We start from the raw sequence: 18,097 nt of genomic DNA, 5'->3' as shown, positions 1-18,097 counted from the left end.
GCCAAATAGAGAATATATAATAAAGAACAATTAATTTCAAATATCTATCTTGTCACAGATTGAGGCCATACACTGTCTAAATATAAAGAAATCCAAGAATATTCTTTTCCTCAGTGTCCATATTCACAGRAAAGTGCTTACATCTGCTTATTTTCCTCCAAGACAATAGTTCAAATATAAAAATCAATACCTTATTCCTCTACTACTCTATACACATGACTAAGTAGTTCATACTCCATGAGGTCAGGATGACATGTCCTATTCTAATTTTAACAAAGTATCAACATAGTTTATAGACTTCTATTTGGTTATTTTGTGAAATGTCAGTTTTATATAGTTGGATGAATAAAAACAAGTCAAGCAATTCCTCCTTGCCATTCATTTCTATGAATACTTTTAGAAATGGTCATACAATAGCATGCAGAATGTTAGGATTCTTGAAAGGCATACATAGTTACATAAAGTATTATATAAAACATTTTGTGTTTAAATCCATGTGTTTTCATAACCTTRTAGTGGGCTTGGGATTGTGGAGGTTTTTCTGATTTCTTGAATGACRAAGTCAAATAAATAAATAAATGGGAATAGGTAAAGATACCTCTCTCTGAGATCAGTGGTGTAACTGCCAGAAGCTATGTTGCCAATGACAGTACAGTTTTTCACAATATAGTTAGTCCTAAATAATTTTTCAATAAAAACTGGAACAAATTTCAGACCAGGCATAATGCATGCACCATCAGAAAAATGAGTCCTCTTCCCCCCCAAACAACCACCACCACCTGGTGTCTCTTCAGACCAGAATAATGAAGCCATTTAAAGAAAACACAGAATTAAAAAGATACATYACAGCTGCAAGTATAGTTAAGGGGGTAACATACCTAACACTGGAGAACAGGAAAATATTGAAGACTTCACAAACAAAGCATTTATTACTGTCATTGCTGGAACTCTGATCAATAAGCAATCCATTATCAACACTTCAGTTGGTCACGGTACAAGCAAGTAGATCTTGTACATGTCACCGTACAAAGAACCACAAAGTCAGAAAGCAGCAGTTAAAATTTAGTATTGTTTACAATTGTGCATATATTGTACGTAAATGGCTCGTTTGCTCTGGGGATAAGGGAAGAGCCATGGGAAAACAGCAGACAGCAGCATGCACCTCCAAAAGGTGAGTCAGTAAACAGACCTTCCTGAGAAAGGAAACGGCATTTTTACCACGTCGCCTCTCAAGAGCGGCCACACACCACCGCCAGCTCCGCAACGCTTTTTATGCCCCATGGCCTAAGAGACAACAGTCCAGGGTCTGGCTCAGCCAATAGACTCACAAGACGGCACTTAGTTCTCCCAGCCAGCCTGGCCGGGTGACAAGCTTTAAAAGAAATACAGCACATAGCATTATATATTTAAACTGCAAGGACTTCAGTCTTGTAGATGCCAAGCTGCTGGAAACAGATACTACAGTTTTCAACACAAACAGCTAGATGAGATATTAARAACTAAATAGCCTAAACTATCAGGTCATTTTAAGTTAACTTTATGATTGCCAAATTCCTGTGAAAATGTCAGATTATGTAACTGCACTTGGCAAATATGCCAGCCTCTGAAGTAGATTAAGTCACCTGGCATTTAGAAAAAAACATTTAAGTAACTTAAAGTAGAATATATCGAAATCCTTTTAGTATTCCAGCGAGTCCAGTGTTCACTGAAAACAAATTCATTCATTTTTTTAAACTCTGCATTCATAATAAYAACAAAAATCAACAATGCAATGCAACACATTTTTCTGAAGGAGGGACCCAAGACCACTTCTTTATGCCGTACAGACATCTGCCATAACACCGTTAGTTTCTCAATGGCTGCCTCAGTCCTAAATACTCACATTTGAGTACAGCCATGACATTTTTATCCACTCTTAGTTCTCAGTACAGAATGGCCGTCCGTATAGCTCRAGATGGAAGATGACAATAGCTAGTACTGAAAATGGTGCTCCTATGTGTGTCAGCACCAAATCCTATGGAAGGCACTCAAGTRTACTTCCAAACGTTATTTTCAGAGTTACTCAAAAGCCACCCTCAGAGGGTCCCCTCTTATTTGATTTTTTTAATCACCTAAAAAAAAAAAAGTGACATGCATTTTGACATCACACTCCTGGTGCCACCAGGCAGATCCTGATGCCAGCAGCGGGCMACACCAGCAACATTTGGTACAGGCAGGGGGCAAGGAGAGGCAAGGCTAGAAGACCCCAAAGGCCCACGTGCCAAAGCAACAGCAAGAGCAAGTGTCAAAACAACAGACAGAASAGGAATGAGTGACACAACACACTGCTCTTGAAACACATCCACAACATTTTTGCATTACCTAAGCACCTTTCATTTCCAAACAAATTAGCTTACTGACTATGCCAGCCCCACACTTGTGGGGAGCATCACTTGCGAGCAGTAAACTCCCTAAGAGAAGCAGGATGGCAGTAGCCACCTGCCTGACTTCACTCACATGGTCCAGGGCAGGACTCACTCCTTAGCTACTTTTTCCATCCACTAGTACAACGTGAGTGCCAAAAATCCTGGTCTTGAGTCCTTGCCCAATACTGCCAAAGGACTGAGGTTTGGTGCTTTTAAGAAATCCAGAGACCTTTGTACGTAGTAGAAGAGATTATGGTGCTCTTTTACAACTCACAGAACTGCACCACAGAATTAATAGTGCTTCCATTATCACTGACATTTCATCATAACATATTTGTTTTAAACTTAACCATACATAATGCCTTAACTTGCATTCGTGACATATTGGAATAAGCAATTCTGAAGTGTTATGCGTGGTTCTATGCCATGTGTTTCACCGAAATTTCTATTTGGGAAGGATAACCTCTACTTTGTGTGAATTTGGGATTCCGCCCAGTTCCAATAATGAAAACTGTATTGCATAATGATCGGGGATGCATTTATGTCTTAAGAAATGTTGTAATCTCTCCATGGAACATGTGCAAACTATGAAGTGTCTCCATGTGTGACATTAGAAACTGGCAAGCAATATGCTGAACTGCTCTTATGTAAGCCAATCCTACATACATGAAATTCTACTGCTATTGCAGTTTCAGCATAAAAAGCAGTTTTTATTCATTTTACGTTTTTTTGTTGGCAAACTAGATTGAGAAAATTAGCACTCAAAGACAAAATGAAAGATGAGCTGCAAAGCATAAAATGAGACTGCAGTTATATTAGAAAATCTACAGCAAAACAGGAAATACCCATGCCACCACACTTCCATGCATTAACAGGGCTGCCCACACTGACTACACATTTTCTCTTCCCTCTTCCCCTCAAATTGTAAAATTCAGCTTCTAATAAAATACTGGGAAACAATTAAAAGCTGAATTAAAGGTCTAAAGCAAAAAATGACAATTATATTCCAGCTTACCCTTGAAATCTAAGGCAGTAACTTGTATGTAAGTTTGATCTTAAGTTCATCAAAAAGTGACATYACTGTTCTAATGAAAAGAATGAAGTCCTTAAAATTTTAACATAGTACTTCCTGGAACATCTAAAGCTCTACCCCTACATCAAAATAATGCTTAAATAGACAGTAGCGATATTTTACATTTTTACTTTACTTGGTTGGAGCTTTTACTATACCTCTCACTACACAGATACTAACTTAGCAACCATAATAATGTATTTTAGGTAGATCTTTCTCGTATTATCTCAGCAGCTTAAGATGCACAGGCGGAAGCATTTGATTATGATTGCACGATAGAGGGTTTGCAAACAGCAGAAGACAAAATTTAAGGAAAAACATGAAGCTAAATCACAGAGCAAGGAATGCCAGCAGTACTCACTTCTATTTATTGCTGCCTTCTTCCTATTGCCTTTACTGCCTTTCTTTCTCTCTCCTTCTTTCCTTCTCTTTCACTCTCCTTAGATACAGATTTGACATGCTAAGTACTTGACCTACCTTTAGGATTTGCCAGTGAAAAATGACCTATATTAATACTTATTTTGATAATACAGAGTAGTTTGAATAACAAAAATTACTGAAGTTTGAGTTCTAGTACAATGATGAAAGAAGGAGAAAGACAATTCAGGTAAGGAAAAATAATACACCAAAAGAACAGACTGGGTAGTTCTTCTTAACCAGCTTAAAACGCATCAGAAATGCAAAGAGGTGGAGGGAAGAAAAAAACCCAAACTTCAAGAGCAGCAAATGAAACATGAACAGGTGAAATGAAAAAACAGTCCAAGAAAGGAAGAGGAGAATTGAGAGCAGGCAACTTCAGAAGAGACAGATTTAAAAAGCAAGAAGATGAAATCTAGAGGAAAAAAAGAAAAGGAGAAATGAAAATAAGGGTAGTAAAAATAAAAGATTAATAGAAATTTACTAACAGCAGCCTTTTTTGACAGRGCTGAACTCTCAGAACAGTGCAAGGGACTTGAAGCTATCCCCAGTCTGAGCTCGCTTTCCTTTGCATTTCCCCTTACCACCTTTTTTAAATCTTCCAAAACGTTCCATGTTCCAAATTCATCTGAGCAAATTTCTACCTAGTGCCACCAAGCCACCAGCAGTTGAAAAAATTCTTATGCTAGTTGTTAGCCAAGTGTTACTGCAAGATTATTGGCATTCTTAACATACGTGGGCACACACATGCTCCACACTCTTGGTTCTCAAGTTCTTTACGGCTGCTGAAATGCAAAGACACACATCTATAGATAGAGAAAAAAAATAAAAAGACAAGAAAGGCGAGCTATATGGATGAAATATAACTCCATACACACACATCTCCTAAATTTCCAAGAGTGCCTCAGGTCGCCACAGAGAAGCCTGCCACATAGTAAGGCAGTCTTTGTCTGCCCTCAATGCTTTTACCCGTTATGTCATTGCAAGTTCTTACAATCACATGGCARTCCAGACAGAGGACAATTTGGGTTAAAACAGCTAGCAAACAGAAAAGCAATCCAACAAACCAAGGACTCTACTGTTAGTTTTAAGCTGATCTGGGGCCCATATGACAATGGCAGCAGGAGCAATACAATGGAAAGGGCTGGAGAGGAGCGAGAAGGGGACCAGGACCAAGAGCAGAGCAGGAGGACACTTGGGGAAGGGAGAGGGCAATGCTACTAACTAAGGCCTACTTTAAAAGTGTTTGCAGAACTACAGCATCCAACCACTTAGGTTTTAGTGATCAATTTTCAACTTTCATATTAAGGAATAAGTCTTTTAAAGACAACTAATAGCATTTCTATGGAACATGAACAACAACAGAGTGGAAGAGTAGTATTGACAGCAAGAGGGGAACGGACAGAAAAGTTTCCTCTCAATTTTGTTTAATTCACTGAACTAAGGAAGATGAGAAACCTATCAAATATCAAGTTTTGGTATGCCCTATTCTCTACCTCTTACCTCAGCCATGCAAAGCAGAGGCACTCAGCTTACAATATGAGAGCTTGCATTATTTCCATCATTGGTAGAGAGGAATCAGCCACTAAAAAAAAAAAATCTTAAATTGTTTCACTTTCTTCCCTGACACCCTAATGTTATTGCATCTCTTTGTCAACCTGAAGATGCTGTAAAATTTGTTTCTGTTTGTGTATTTTCTAAACATGTATTTCAAAATACTTTACCCCAATCACCCCTCACAGAGCAAGACTGCAGCATCTGGCTTTCATGCCAGCCAGGAAATTCTTCATTTGATCTTTATGAAACTGCTGAAAATTGACAATTGATTTGTGAATTCTAGCCTTTGTAAAGAGATATTTTAGCAATTTAATCTTAAAACAGAAGTTTTAATTAACAAATTGTTTAAATTCTGCATATGTTCAATCCAGACATCATTCTGTAATTCTGAGTTTCAGAAAATATTTGAGTTATACTTAAGTTTCATGATGATGACTTTCTTTTGTTATTTCACAATCATCAAAAAAAATTTAATCAAAACAATCTAAATAGAAAAAAATTAGCAACTTGCAGGTCATCTCTTAGTGCTTCAAATTTATCAACAAAGTTTTTCACAATATCAGAAAGACTCTGGGTCTAGTACAGATCTTGTGATTCAGACCCTTACTGAATGTTATTACAAACTTCCATATTTGTGTGCTATAACTAGAAAGACAGTACGTACTCTTTCATACTTGAAATACTATGAATCAGATTAATCTCTAGGTACCCTCTCTCATTCTTGAAATCGTATCAACAATCTCAAACTAAAAGCTGACAACAACAGAGAACATGACAGTACACTCTGAATGTTTCACAACAGATTAGACAACACAGCAGAAAGTGCTGCTAGAGACGTCTTCCTACTGATTTTTTCTTGTATTTTGGAAAGAGAACTGCGGATGACCAAAGACAATAACATATAATTACAGAATATGCAGCTACTGAAACTGCAGGCAAACTTTACTGGAAGATTACATAAAAGAATTGGTATACTTGGTTATACATGGCTGGGCTACAAGCCTGTGAATCAGTAACTAGGAGTCCCTCATTGAGGGAGCAAAATCAGACACTCGCTTCCTGCTCCAGCAGATGGGGAAGCAAGAGATCTTCTCAGAGCTCAAGTCAGAGTTGGCTAGTTACTTTTTGCAGACTCTCATCTCAATCATAAAATGCCATTAAGTAAAGCTAGATTATGTTAGGCATTTGAATATTACCCCAAATAAACAGCTGTTGGGGCTGCAAATGAAAGGTTACAGAATTGCAGATAATTGATGCCAAATGTAGACAGAGTATTTCACCAGAAACAGGAACCTCTAGGTTGAGAGTTCTTTCTACACATACTGTAACTTACTATCTTAGGTGCATATACAACCTTTTAGAGCAAAACTAGCCAGAGTAAAAGACTTCGCTCTCTTCACAGGCATTTGAAACATTTCCCAATACTAGAATACATTCCAAAAGTGCCTAGTTTGCAGCTTTTCACTATCTGAAGTTTATTTTGATGTTAAGTCTTTTCAAGATAATAATTCCCATCACAGACAAACTCAGTATGCCCAGTTGTATTTTATGCTCCCCCTCCAAATTGTTATTTTTGTTATTAGCTCATAACTTTTAGCTTTTATTTCCCTTGTATTCAAATTCATATCATATACTACTAGAGCTTCCCCACAAATATAACATTGTTTGAGATCATTAATAAAGAGGTTTAACTAATCTGCACAACTAAGTACCAGTCCAGAATTCCAGCAAGCTATTTCTCTTACCCCTTTCTTCATGGCCTTTCATCCACGTTTTTAATCCTCAGAACTAAGTTATTTTAAATTTGAAGGAAAAATAAACAAGGGCAGATGCTGCTTCATTTCTTCCTTCTCCTCTCTTAATGCAAATAAACAATTTGTTCTCTCCTGCCTCAGTTTCCTGAGGAGTTTTACCTGTCTATCGATTCATAGCATCTTAGACAGAAAGAACACAAGTACAGGTTTGCCCAGAGACCTTGCAACTCGCACCTTACTTTAGGTGGAGGCAGCTTTCATTCTGCAAACAAATATATGCATACACAAYCCTTGAATTTTTTCCAAGGTATGAATTCTTCCCCCATTTTTGAACTTCCAAGTGGAAAGTAAATTTTTCTGTGCAGGTAGAAAAAAATCTGTACTTCAATACCACGTGGGAATGTACCTGAAAAACTGTATCTCACTTTAAACAAAAGTGTTACTAATCCTGCACCTTTCAAAAGAGATTTTTTTTCCCCTCATGAGAGCTTCTTTGAAGTTATTCATCTCCACCAATATATACCAGATAAAATATACAGAAAAATTATTTGGACTTTATTGTTTCTTGTTTTCAATATCTATATCTGTATCTCTCCGTCTGAACAAAGATACATGCAGTATTTCAAAACAATTTTAATTTCATTTCTCTTGCAGTGGAGGAATTAAGCAGTGCTTTCATTCAGTCATAACAATTTCAGATATAGATGTTCAAGATTATACACTTGGTATGTACTGGTATGCAGTAAACTGTACATCCAAAAGAGCCACAATTTAACACACATAATAATGGCCATTAATAATGAACAGCTCTAAGTTTAAGAAACCAAAAAGCAAGTTGGTCTTTATCAAGCACATAATGAATATACATTGTTCTATAGGAGCTTAAACTACTGTATGATATCTTTGTGCTTTATATAAGACTATTCTAAGATGTTATCAAAACAACTAGCTAGCTTTAGTTACTATAAGAAACTATTCCATCTGGATCTAGAAAAAAAAATCATCTATACTAAAGTTAAAAAGTACAAGTCTGATAGTAAAATATCTTTAGGAAGTTTAAGCTACTTGAAATGTATTTATTCACCAAGATGAGTGTGTGTATATACTTACATATATATATATGTGTGTATATATTTACATTCACACATTTGGTTATATAAAAGCTTCATATATACCTACACAGATATACAGGTATCTTAGATAACTGCTTCAACAAGAAATTCTTATGGAAAGCAGAAGACTGAGATGAAAATATTTCAAATGTCCAAAAATGATAAGGTGAATCTAAAGACAGAATTGCTTGTTAGTTGTTTTGACTATCTTTAAGAACTAATCCATTAAAAATAATAAGAAATACCTTTTTTTGATTTCGCTCCAATCTTCAACTTTGATGGCCAAGCAATCTGTGTATTTGTTTCTTCCATAATCTGTTAAAAGAAAATATTTATGCAAAATTAAGTTTTTACCAGTCTTAAGTCGAGAGCTCACGTAAAGAAAAGATGTATTCTGTTTTTAAATCTGTTGACTATTACTTTTAAATAGTACAAGTCATTAACTTTGAGGGGTTAGGGTTTAGAAGAGTTTTTGTTTGATGACAGGTAGAACTGATCTCTGATGCTTCAACAAAAACTCAAAAAGCAAATCAAGAATGCTGCTCACCAGTTTCCATGAAGTTCAAATAACTGCCACTGGCTACAGCATGTTCTAGGTCCATCTCAGAAGAAATGGAGTTCAATGAAAATATTTCTTTAGTTACACAAAAATGCCTTTTAAATAAGCCCTATCAAATTCAAGTCAGGTCATTCTGAGTCATCATAAATTAAGATACATCAGGTTGCCTTCAAGGGGTGATTGCTGTTTTGGTTTTAGAAGTCTTTTTGTTCATGCTCTCTTCTGTTTTTTTTTCTTGCCCCCACTTCACCTGAAAACAACTTCTCACCTTGAAATACTATCCAGACCTCCAAAATTTTACTTACTGATTTAGCAGCTCAAATACCATCAGATTTCCACTTATCTGATGCAATACAATGCACACTTTGTAAATCCCAAGGTAGTCAACGGGGGAAAAACCTACATTTATATGGATATGCATACACATACAAACACACAACTTCCTAAAATCATGTATTCATTTGGCTCAATGTGTAGAGTTATTCTGTTGCTGTCTTCAATTTTAGTGAAATCCATGAGCCAGAGGCATATGCCATTGGAATTTAATAACAGCACAGAATTGTAGTTGATCATTAAAATATTTAGTAATAATAAGGAAGAAGAAACTGAACGACACCAAAGATGTCACAGAAGTGGATCAAAACTCAATGTTACAAAATGCCAGGCATAGTTATTGAGGCTAAAAAACTTGTTACATACACTAGAATCTTTCCAACCCAAATGACCATTAGGAGATTGCTGTAGGACACCAAGAAAATGCATATATTAAAACAAGCAAGCACAGTCCTGAGCTGTATCAGGCAAGACTTTTTTAATAAAGATGTTAATTATAGAAAGCCCTGATGAAATTTCACCTGGAACATTTTTTGGCTCTACTCCCACATGGACGAGATATTGTACAGTGTCTAGGCCAAGGCTCTTTACTCCTGTAACAATTCCAGTGACTTCTTATAAAAAGTCTCTTTAGCTTGGTTAAATGTCAGTTATAAGGGGGCTTAGAATCCTGGAATAATTTGGGATAGAAGGGACCAACCTCCCACACAAAGTGGGACCAACTATGAGGTAGGTCAACTTAGAATGCCTTGTCCTGTCCAGTTCTCACCATCTCCAAGGACGGAAATTCCTCCACCTCACTGGGCAATACTTCAATGTTCAGCCACCCTCATCAAGAAACTCTTTTCTCATGTCTATTTGGATTTTTTCTTGCTCAAACTTTGGCCATAGTCTCTCGTTCTTTTGCTGAGAACTTCCAAGAGGACTCCAACCTAGTTCTCTCTGCAACTGCTCACTGGGCAGCTGAAAACTGCAATTAGATCTGTCCCCGCTTCATCTGCTGTACTCCACACTGAGAAACCCTGCCCTCTTACCCTTTCCCTGTACATTCAGCCTCCTGACCAACTTGGTGACACTCTGTCAGACTCTCTTCAGTTTCTTACAGCCCTTCATATGCTGAGTAGACCACACCTGAACAAAGTACTCCATAYACAAAAGCGTTATAAGCCCACAAGCTGAATAGATGGGAATAATCGCTTCGCTTGATCTGCTGGGTCATACTATTTTAGACAGCCTATCTAAAATACTTTTGCCAAAAGAATGGCAAAAGACTATTTAACACAGATATTAACAATAAATTTAGGCTGAAAATTATAGAAATAATTACTTGATCAGTGGAAGGAGGAAAGAGGTAGGAAAGGAGGAAGAGAAAGCTTCTTTCAGGTGCATCACCGTCTCTCTTGGTAGGACCAATTCATTCCTAAATAAAGAACACGTGTACCACTTCAGCAAAAGAACTTAAAATGCACTTGCATTTAACAATTACGCTGTTTGGTTGCTCTTACAAATGAAAACTAAAAAACAAACAAACAAAGGACACTGTCAAAAATTTTCAACTCATTATCCTGAATGTGGCAAGGGAAAGAAAGAGGAGGAAACATGTCTCAATTTCTTTTGTACGTACAGCAATCTTGGAGAATTTTGACTGCCTTAGAAAAGTTTGAAATGGGAAATAACTTCTGAGAAATTGGTGTTCTCACAGGAACCCTTAAAAGTCCTTGAACTGTATTTCATAAATAAGTCTTACATATACTACAATATCTAAATAGCTCATGAAGTTTCAAGAAGAGGACCAGAACTTCCAAGAGTTGAATTTTGCATGTTATCAATTACTTTCCTTTTCAACTAATTATTGTAAGAGCAGAACCATCAAAGCCTTAGGGGAAAATAAAAAGCTGAAATTTTTGTTACAGCCATTAAGCATTAAGCTAAACACAATCTTAAAACTACGCCACAGTAAAATTCTGCATAATATAGATTGCTCTGTTGCATCACCTTTTAATTCTACTTTACCATTCTAACTCTGGCAGTTCTGAGAGCCAAAGCCACTCTTGTCTTTTTTTCTTGAATAAATTTGGAATTGTACCATAAAAATCCTCAACTGCATGCTGCAATGGAATACACTCATTAGGAAAACTCAGTGTTAAGCCACATATCCTGAAAGTGATTCTTTCAAATGAAAAAAACAAAAATTTACTTTACATAACACATGTATATATCTCTATTTCAACTGTACAAATACTTTTGCTACAATATATTGAGGAAATTCAGCCCTGGGAGGAGTGAATAAAAGTTCACAACCACTTAGACTGCAGAACAGCAGCTCTGCTTGGGTTTCTCTTCTCTTCAGGTAAAGGGACAGCGTTTATACAAACCTGGGCTCTCCCACCTCGAAGAACAGGCTGACTCAAGGAAGCAGCCAGCACATTCAGCAGCAAACAGTAAATCTCAAGCTCTGTCCTCTCAGAATGGGGGAAAACCTAAGAAATTATCAATTTACACCTTCCCTTCTCTCCCTTCCCCTCCCTCCAACAAAAATTGAGATTTATGTAAGCTAAATTATATAAGCTGATCTCAGTGGAGAACATATAGAAGACAGAGAACACTGGAAGGTACCATAAAGAGAAATGAGACTGCACCTTGACTCTGAAAAACCAGCTCCAGCTGCACATTATTTGGCCTTCAGGAGGAGGAGAAAAAAAAAAAAAGAAAAGAAAAAAGAAACACACACATGTTCCAAGGCAGCTAGAGGAAAAGCTTTTGTTTTGGTCTCCTTGTACTCCAGCTACTCTGGACATACTGGAAAAGTTATGGTTTAAATACTATTGGGAGTTTTTACATTAAGACATTACAAAGTCATTTTCCCCTAAACTGTAATTTTTGTTTAGATGTTTTAGAYGGAAACTGGAATTCACTGAATGCAAAAAGAAAACCAAAACAACTCCCTCACAAACCCACAAGCATTTCAAAACTCAGAGGAAGTATTTTGAACATATTAGATGAAGAACAACCAACCAGCCAGACTTCTTCTCATTTAGAACACACACACACGAAACCAAAGCAGTAGGATTTGCAGTTGGTGAAGGAGTTGCCCGTTCCTGAGCTGCCAGCCTTTGGAGTTAGTGCACCCCAGCCTTGCCTGCCTTTGTTCTTAGCCAGGGGCAGAGGAGAGCAAGATGGGTAAGAGGGGCCTGAAATTTTTAAGAATTGGTAGGGGTTTCTGCAATTATTTTATTTTATTCCAACTTTAGCCTCCCTTTTTTGGTGGTGACAAATTAGCTTCCTCAATTCAATCTTGTCTGACACAACAGAAAACATGTATACACACACACACCACATACACATATAAAATTATGAATAATTGTGCATGTGCAAACACTATGAACATCAACTTTAAATTCCACTTTTAGAACAAGCATATGTTTAATCTCAATCTACATTTAGGAATACCAACATCTATTTCCAGAAAACTAGGGTTTGTAGATAGAAAACCTAAAAAGCAATTAATTTCTACATCCACTGGTAGGTTTTGTTATCAAGCTACTATTCTGAATAGCCAAGTTCTTGTCTTCCAAGACTTTTCCTGGGTTCTCCCCATGCGAGTTAGAAACAAACACCTACATTTAGATCAACATCATCAACAGAAGAGTTTAGACAACACTTAAACCATCATCACTTTAGCCCAAAGGGGTACAAATGGTAACAGAGTACAATCCTGTTTGGCCCCTGAAAATTTACACACTTAACCTTGCAAGCCAGTAAGAAAGCCATTCTGGAACTACAGGATCAAATCACAACAAAAAATACTTTTGCACAAAGATAGATTTCAAAGAATTCAGGGACTTAAAAGGAAATCATTTCTATTTGCAGCTATTTCATCTCCATTTTCAGCTATTAAATAATGCCAATGTCAGAAAAAACATAGCTTCTTTGCTGCGTGGAACATTGCAGGGACTATACTCCATTTCTTAAAAGGAGACTTCAAACCCTGTCAAAAGACCTAGCAATGAAAGCTCAAAGTTTGAAATCTCGTACAAACTACTGCAGTAGGTAGAGATGACAAGTACCATACTCCAATAAAATTCTAGATATGTTGTAAGCAAGGGCCTAAAATTTCAGCTACAGTAAATGGAGGTAATGCAGGTAGCCAACCACTACTTCAATTTGGTACCAAGAACCAATTTTTAAAAAATATCCCTTCCACAACAAGTGGAACTACCTCCAAAATTCTCAAGGCTAAAGGCAAAGCTCTTGGTTTTGGCTATCAGAAAACGCCACTTTGTGCAGCAGACAGGGGAAAAAAAAAAGAAAAAAAGTGTGCAATCAAGACAGGGCTCAAACTACCTTCAGAATACCCTTAGAGTCAATGCTAATTCTCAGCTCTGTGTTTACATGTCTTAAAAAGAGTATTTCCGAATATCAAATCATCTTCCAGCAAGATAAAGGCATACCTGATAGGATACGACATTTGCAAGCAGTATGAAGTTTAAAACCGAAGGAAGTTTGAGGCAATGCTAACCTAACAAGTCCAAGGAAAAATAAAAATGGGAAAAACAGGAAAAACTACTTTAAATTGGAAAAGAACAAAAACACTGAAATAAAAAGACAAAATATGGATAGCTGAGCTTGCACGCTAGCCAAAAATAATGTTTGCAAAGATCAAGTTCTAACTCAGGCAGATATTGGAGAGGAACTGAAAACACTGCATAGACCCTGCTCATTTGTATTATGCGTGAACACCTCGGACTGCCAAGTGTAAGGACACCTCTGAACGTTATTACTGGCAACATTACCACCCTGAACTTCAGACACAAACGCATTTGCAATTTCAAGATGGCTCCCAGTCTCTGTTTTAATATAGCATCAATAAATATCCCTTTCTCTATGGACAAAAAGCAACGACAGAACTCCAGTATGCACTACTAAGTGTCTCCCAGTATATATATGTATGGTTAAAATTGCTGAACAGGAGAAAAATCCAAGCGTGAGGGTAGGAAAGGGACTGGGAAGACAGAGAACTATGAACAATGGTCTATACCTAAAGATCATGATAATACGAAATGAAAAATGAAAATCCTGTTTTGAACTTGAATCTCCAGCAGGTTAAAAACATTGTAATTAGCATTCTTTATGGATTACCAAAACTTGCTATCTTTATGGAGCACATATACTCAAGATAAACATTTCATAAGACTGCCAAAAGAAAAGTGACCGACTGTTTTGCTACATCACTGTATCCACATTCATGTTTTTCTTGTTTTCTTGGAACCATTTTTCCCTTGAACTTCAAAAAAAAAAAAATCATTGTATCAATTACATAGGAGACTTAAACACAAAGGTGAAAGCTGCTGTGCAAAACAGCAAGGCCAAAAAATGAAGTCCAGAAGTAGCAATAGTATAAGAAAAAAGCGGTAAAATGGTAATGGCCTTTCAAAACTTGACAAATACACTTTTCTATAAACAAAAAACTTCAATAGCATGATAGCTTTGCTGTTATAAAAATTAAGATTCTTTATGCAGGTCCAAAACACTGTCAAACTCTAACAAGTGTTCACTAACACCTGTAGGTGGAGAAACCCAGCCAAGCTTTATGTTTACGTTCTACTAAGCTACGCAGGCAGAAAACAAAAGATTCCTGCTATTAATATCCACCCACACATCTCAACATATCCAACTGCTGAATTCTAAAGGGTATCTTTTTGCTTTTCTGAAAGGACATTTTAATTGCTTAATTATTCACAGAATAAAGGATAAAAAGAAAGATGCTTAAGCAGTAAGGTTAAATCATAATGGCAGTTGAGAACACTAAGGCAAGCTTTGCAGGAATGGTTTCAGACGATAAACAAGGCAAGTTTTAAGAGCACAATCACTGCAGGAAGTCTGTTCTTTCTTTTTAAACCTAAAACACACTGCAAAGCCAGGTGCCATACAAAAAATGTAAGCAAAATATGATAGTACTATACTGTCATCTATCATGTGATAAGAGATTTTTAAGCATTAGGTTTCTTCCAAATATTATATGAAATATTTTTCAGGATACAAAAATTCAGTGGTTAAATGAAAATACTATGAAGAAAATCAATTCAGAGTCTAAGAATATTTGTCTTACTGTAAGAAAAACATCAGCCTCATATTTTATGCCTGTTAATTCTCCTTTACACCTAGAACAACCTTAAATAAAAGGTGAAATTGAGTAGCTGAGATTAAGATAGTATTAAAAATCTCAGTTTTATCTCAGCAACAACTGTAAAATGGCTTGAGTAGATACATATGTTCATTTAAAGTTCAATCCAGATCCTTACCCGTCATCATTTACAAATACACAAAAGCTGCTTGTGATAACTTACCAAAAAATTCTTTTAAAATCTCTAGTTTAAGCGCTCCAAATTCTTAGCTCAATGAACAGCCACAGTGAACTGAGAACTGAACAGGTGCTTCTAAAGCAAGTTGAATGAGAAAGTCATACGCTTAAATTTTGGTTTAAGAATCATAATGAAATTTGGGCCTATACACAGTACATTTAGAAATTTGGAGCTTCAGTTGATTAGTGATTTTATTACAATTTAAAAAAAAACATTCTTTGAAAGAAAATAAGTTCATCAGAAATACGGTCAGTTTTGCTGTAAAAAGTACTCGTAGTTAACAAAGCACTACTAGCAGAATAAAGGGATTAGGAATTGAATTTACTAAGTCTCAGAAAAACACAGAGCTATAATTCAGTATTGTAGGTTTTGTTCATTATAACTTGATAACATTCAAAAGAGAAATTTACTTTTGTAAATGTACAACTACAMTATCCATCTAATGCAGTGTTGGCCAATCAGTAACATGTGACAATTTAAAATCCGACCTCAGGATGCCTAGCAAAAAACCCACAGAGCAAAGAAGTCTCAAAATACTTTGTTTCACAGGCATAAGATGTTCATATTACATCATCTACTTTGAGAGAAGTTCTATCAGTTTAGAGCAGTGTAGGTCCCTCGGTATAGATGCATTAATACCAGTCTAAACAGATTTACTGCTGTAGTTTAGAATAAACATGCAACATAGTTTGCATAAAAACAGAAAAATGCTTTCAGAAAAAGCAGGAGAGCATCTGAGCTAGAGAGTCACAGGAGCCGAGTACAGCTCTAAGTGAGCTGATGCTTGTGCTTCGCAGGCGGAGATGGTAAAGGAGCAGCATCTGCGAAGCAGGAGGGCCAACTCCTGATCAACAGCTCCGGCAGCAGGAACAGCACAGCAGCTGTAACCGTTACCAGAAAGAGTATTTTATTTAATGGCTGAGGAGAAAACAGGAATGGAAATGGAGAACAGGACACAAAAGGAACTGTGTAAAGTCACCCAGGAGAAGAGCCTCTAACACTGGTCACGCCACAGGACGCGTCTGAGATGCCAGGCCCAGAGCACACCACCGGTAGGGGAGCAGGGACTACCGCGTTTGGCAAGGGAACAGGGGGGTGTCAGAAGCTAACAAAAGGCGATTACAAAACTTAGCCCAACGCTCAGAGCAAATACATAGTTCTTCTGCGAGCCTGGCCCACGTTTTTAGTACAGTAAGGAACTCCTACTCCAACAAGCCCACCACTCCCATTTATTTAAATCAGGACTCTATTTTTCTTAACATTTCATGAGAAAATTCTTTTAAAAATAGATTTGGAACAAATTTTGCAAGGAAGATTTTTCCAGTCAACCAAATTCATTACAAAGCATTGCTAATAATTTTACTGTAATAATTCTATACACATTAGCAAAATACAAGCTATACAAAGTCATTTTAAATAAAAATTGAAACAAAGACAAGCAAGAAGTATTTTAGCTTTCATATACCTCATCTATAGAGTCCTCGTAGGGAAAGTAGATACACTGGAACTAATCAAAACAGAAGCACCCAGAGTCTTTTTGGTTGGGTGGGTGGTTTGGGCGTTTTTGTTGTATGGGAAGGGCTTTTTTTAGTGCAACAGACTCTTGGCTATAGAAGAATTTGCTAGTTGCATGAACTTCAAAACTACGAGTACACTGTTTAAATTAGAAATAAGTCTCTGAAAGAAAGCAGTAAAACTATCTGACTCCACAGTATTGATGTTCCCTTTTTTCAGGTAAAAGCAAAGAATGTCTCTGAACATCAGTAGTACTAGAGAGACTGTACATCCCCAACACAGACTGGTGACAGTGAGAGTTTGAACTGTAAAATATAGGAACCATTTCTACAAGTTCCTTCCTCATTTAGATTGCCTAAACTAATTATGTTTAAATGTAAATATAAAATATACACCAGAATCATACACAGGTGAGGAAAAACACTGAGGTCCAATTATATAACTCTCTGTATAGGAAGAAATAGTATGAAAAAATGTGGCATCACTCAAGTGCAAGGAGGTGCACCTGATGCAGGAATGCCTGCATCTCTTGCAGGGGGAGTAGGAGTAGATCATGTTTTCCATTTTATTTTCTGACTGTCAGAAACCCAAACACATTTTTACTAAGTATCTATACAGGCCTTATTCTATAACCTCACCTGTCTATGAAAAGGGCTATACTAAAAGATTTTATAGACTACCATATAGAATATCCTACAAAGATATGGTTCTGTATTGATACAAACTGATTTCTTTCATGCTTTGAYTGGGAATTGTTCAGTACAGCAGGAATGTGATCTTTACATATGTAAGTAGTATGTTTTTTTTAAATTGATTCATTTTTAATTTTAGATTAAGCTTCACTAACTACCAAGATAGCTTTATCAAAAAAAGTGTTTTAAAATTTCCTAGCTAATCTAGAATCAGGTATAGAAATATGTCATAAAAAACAGCACACTATTTTCAAAAGACATATAGGTCTAGGTTCATGCCAAAGTAAACAAAAAAAAAAAAAAAGAAAAGAAAAGAAAA

The 18,097-nt window shown here is 36.6% G+C and overlaps 1 protein-coding gene across 1 annotated transcript in view; it reads right to left on the bottom strand.

Moving 5' to 3' along the window:
• Positions 1–18,097, bottom strand: part of BICC1 (BicC family RNA binding protein 1) — a 111,976-nt gene that overhangs the window by 51,482 nt on the left and 42,397 nt on the right. Inside the window, exon 3 of the mRNA XM_085323661.1 lies at positions 8,563–8,632. Coding sequence (XP_085179787.1) covers positions 8,563–8,632 — 70 coding nt within the window. The remainder of the gene's footprint in view (positions 1–8,562; positions 8,633–18,097) is intronic.

This window comes from Rhea americana, unplaced genomic scaffold (assembly GCF_003343005.1).
Source record: "Rhea americana isolate MKP2758 unplaced genomic scaffold, rheAme1 scaffold_86, whole genome shotgun sequence".
Lineage (NCBI taxonomy): Eukaryota > Metazoa > Chordata > Aves > Rheiformes > Rheidae > Rhea > Rhea americana.
The sequence above is the reverse complement of the archived record's forward strand: the minus strand, read 5'-3'. Positions and strand labels throughout refer to the sequence as shown.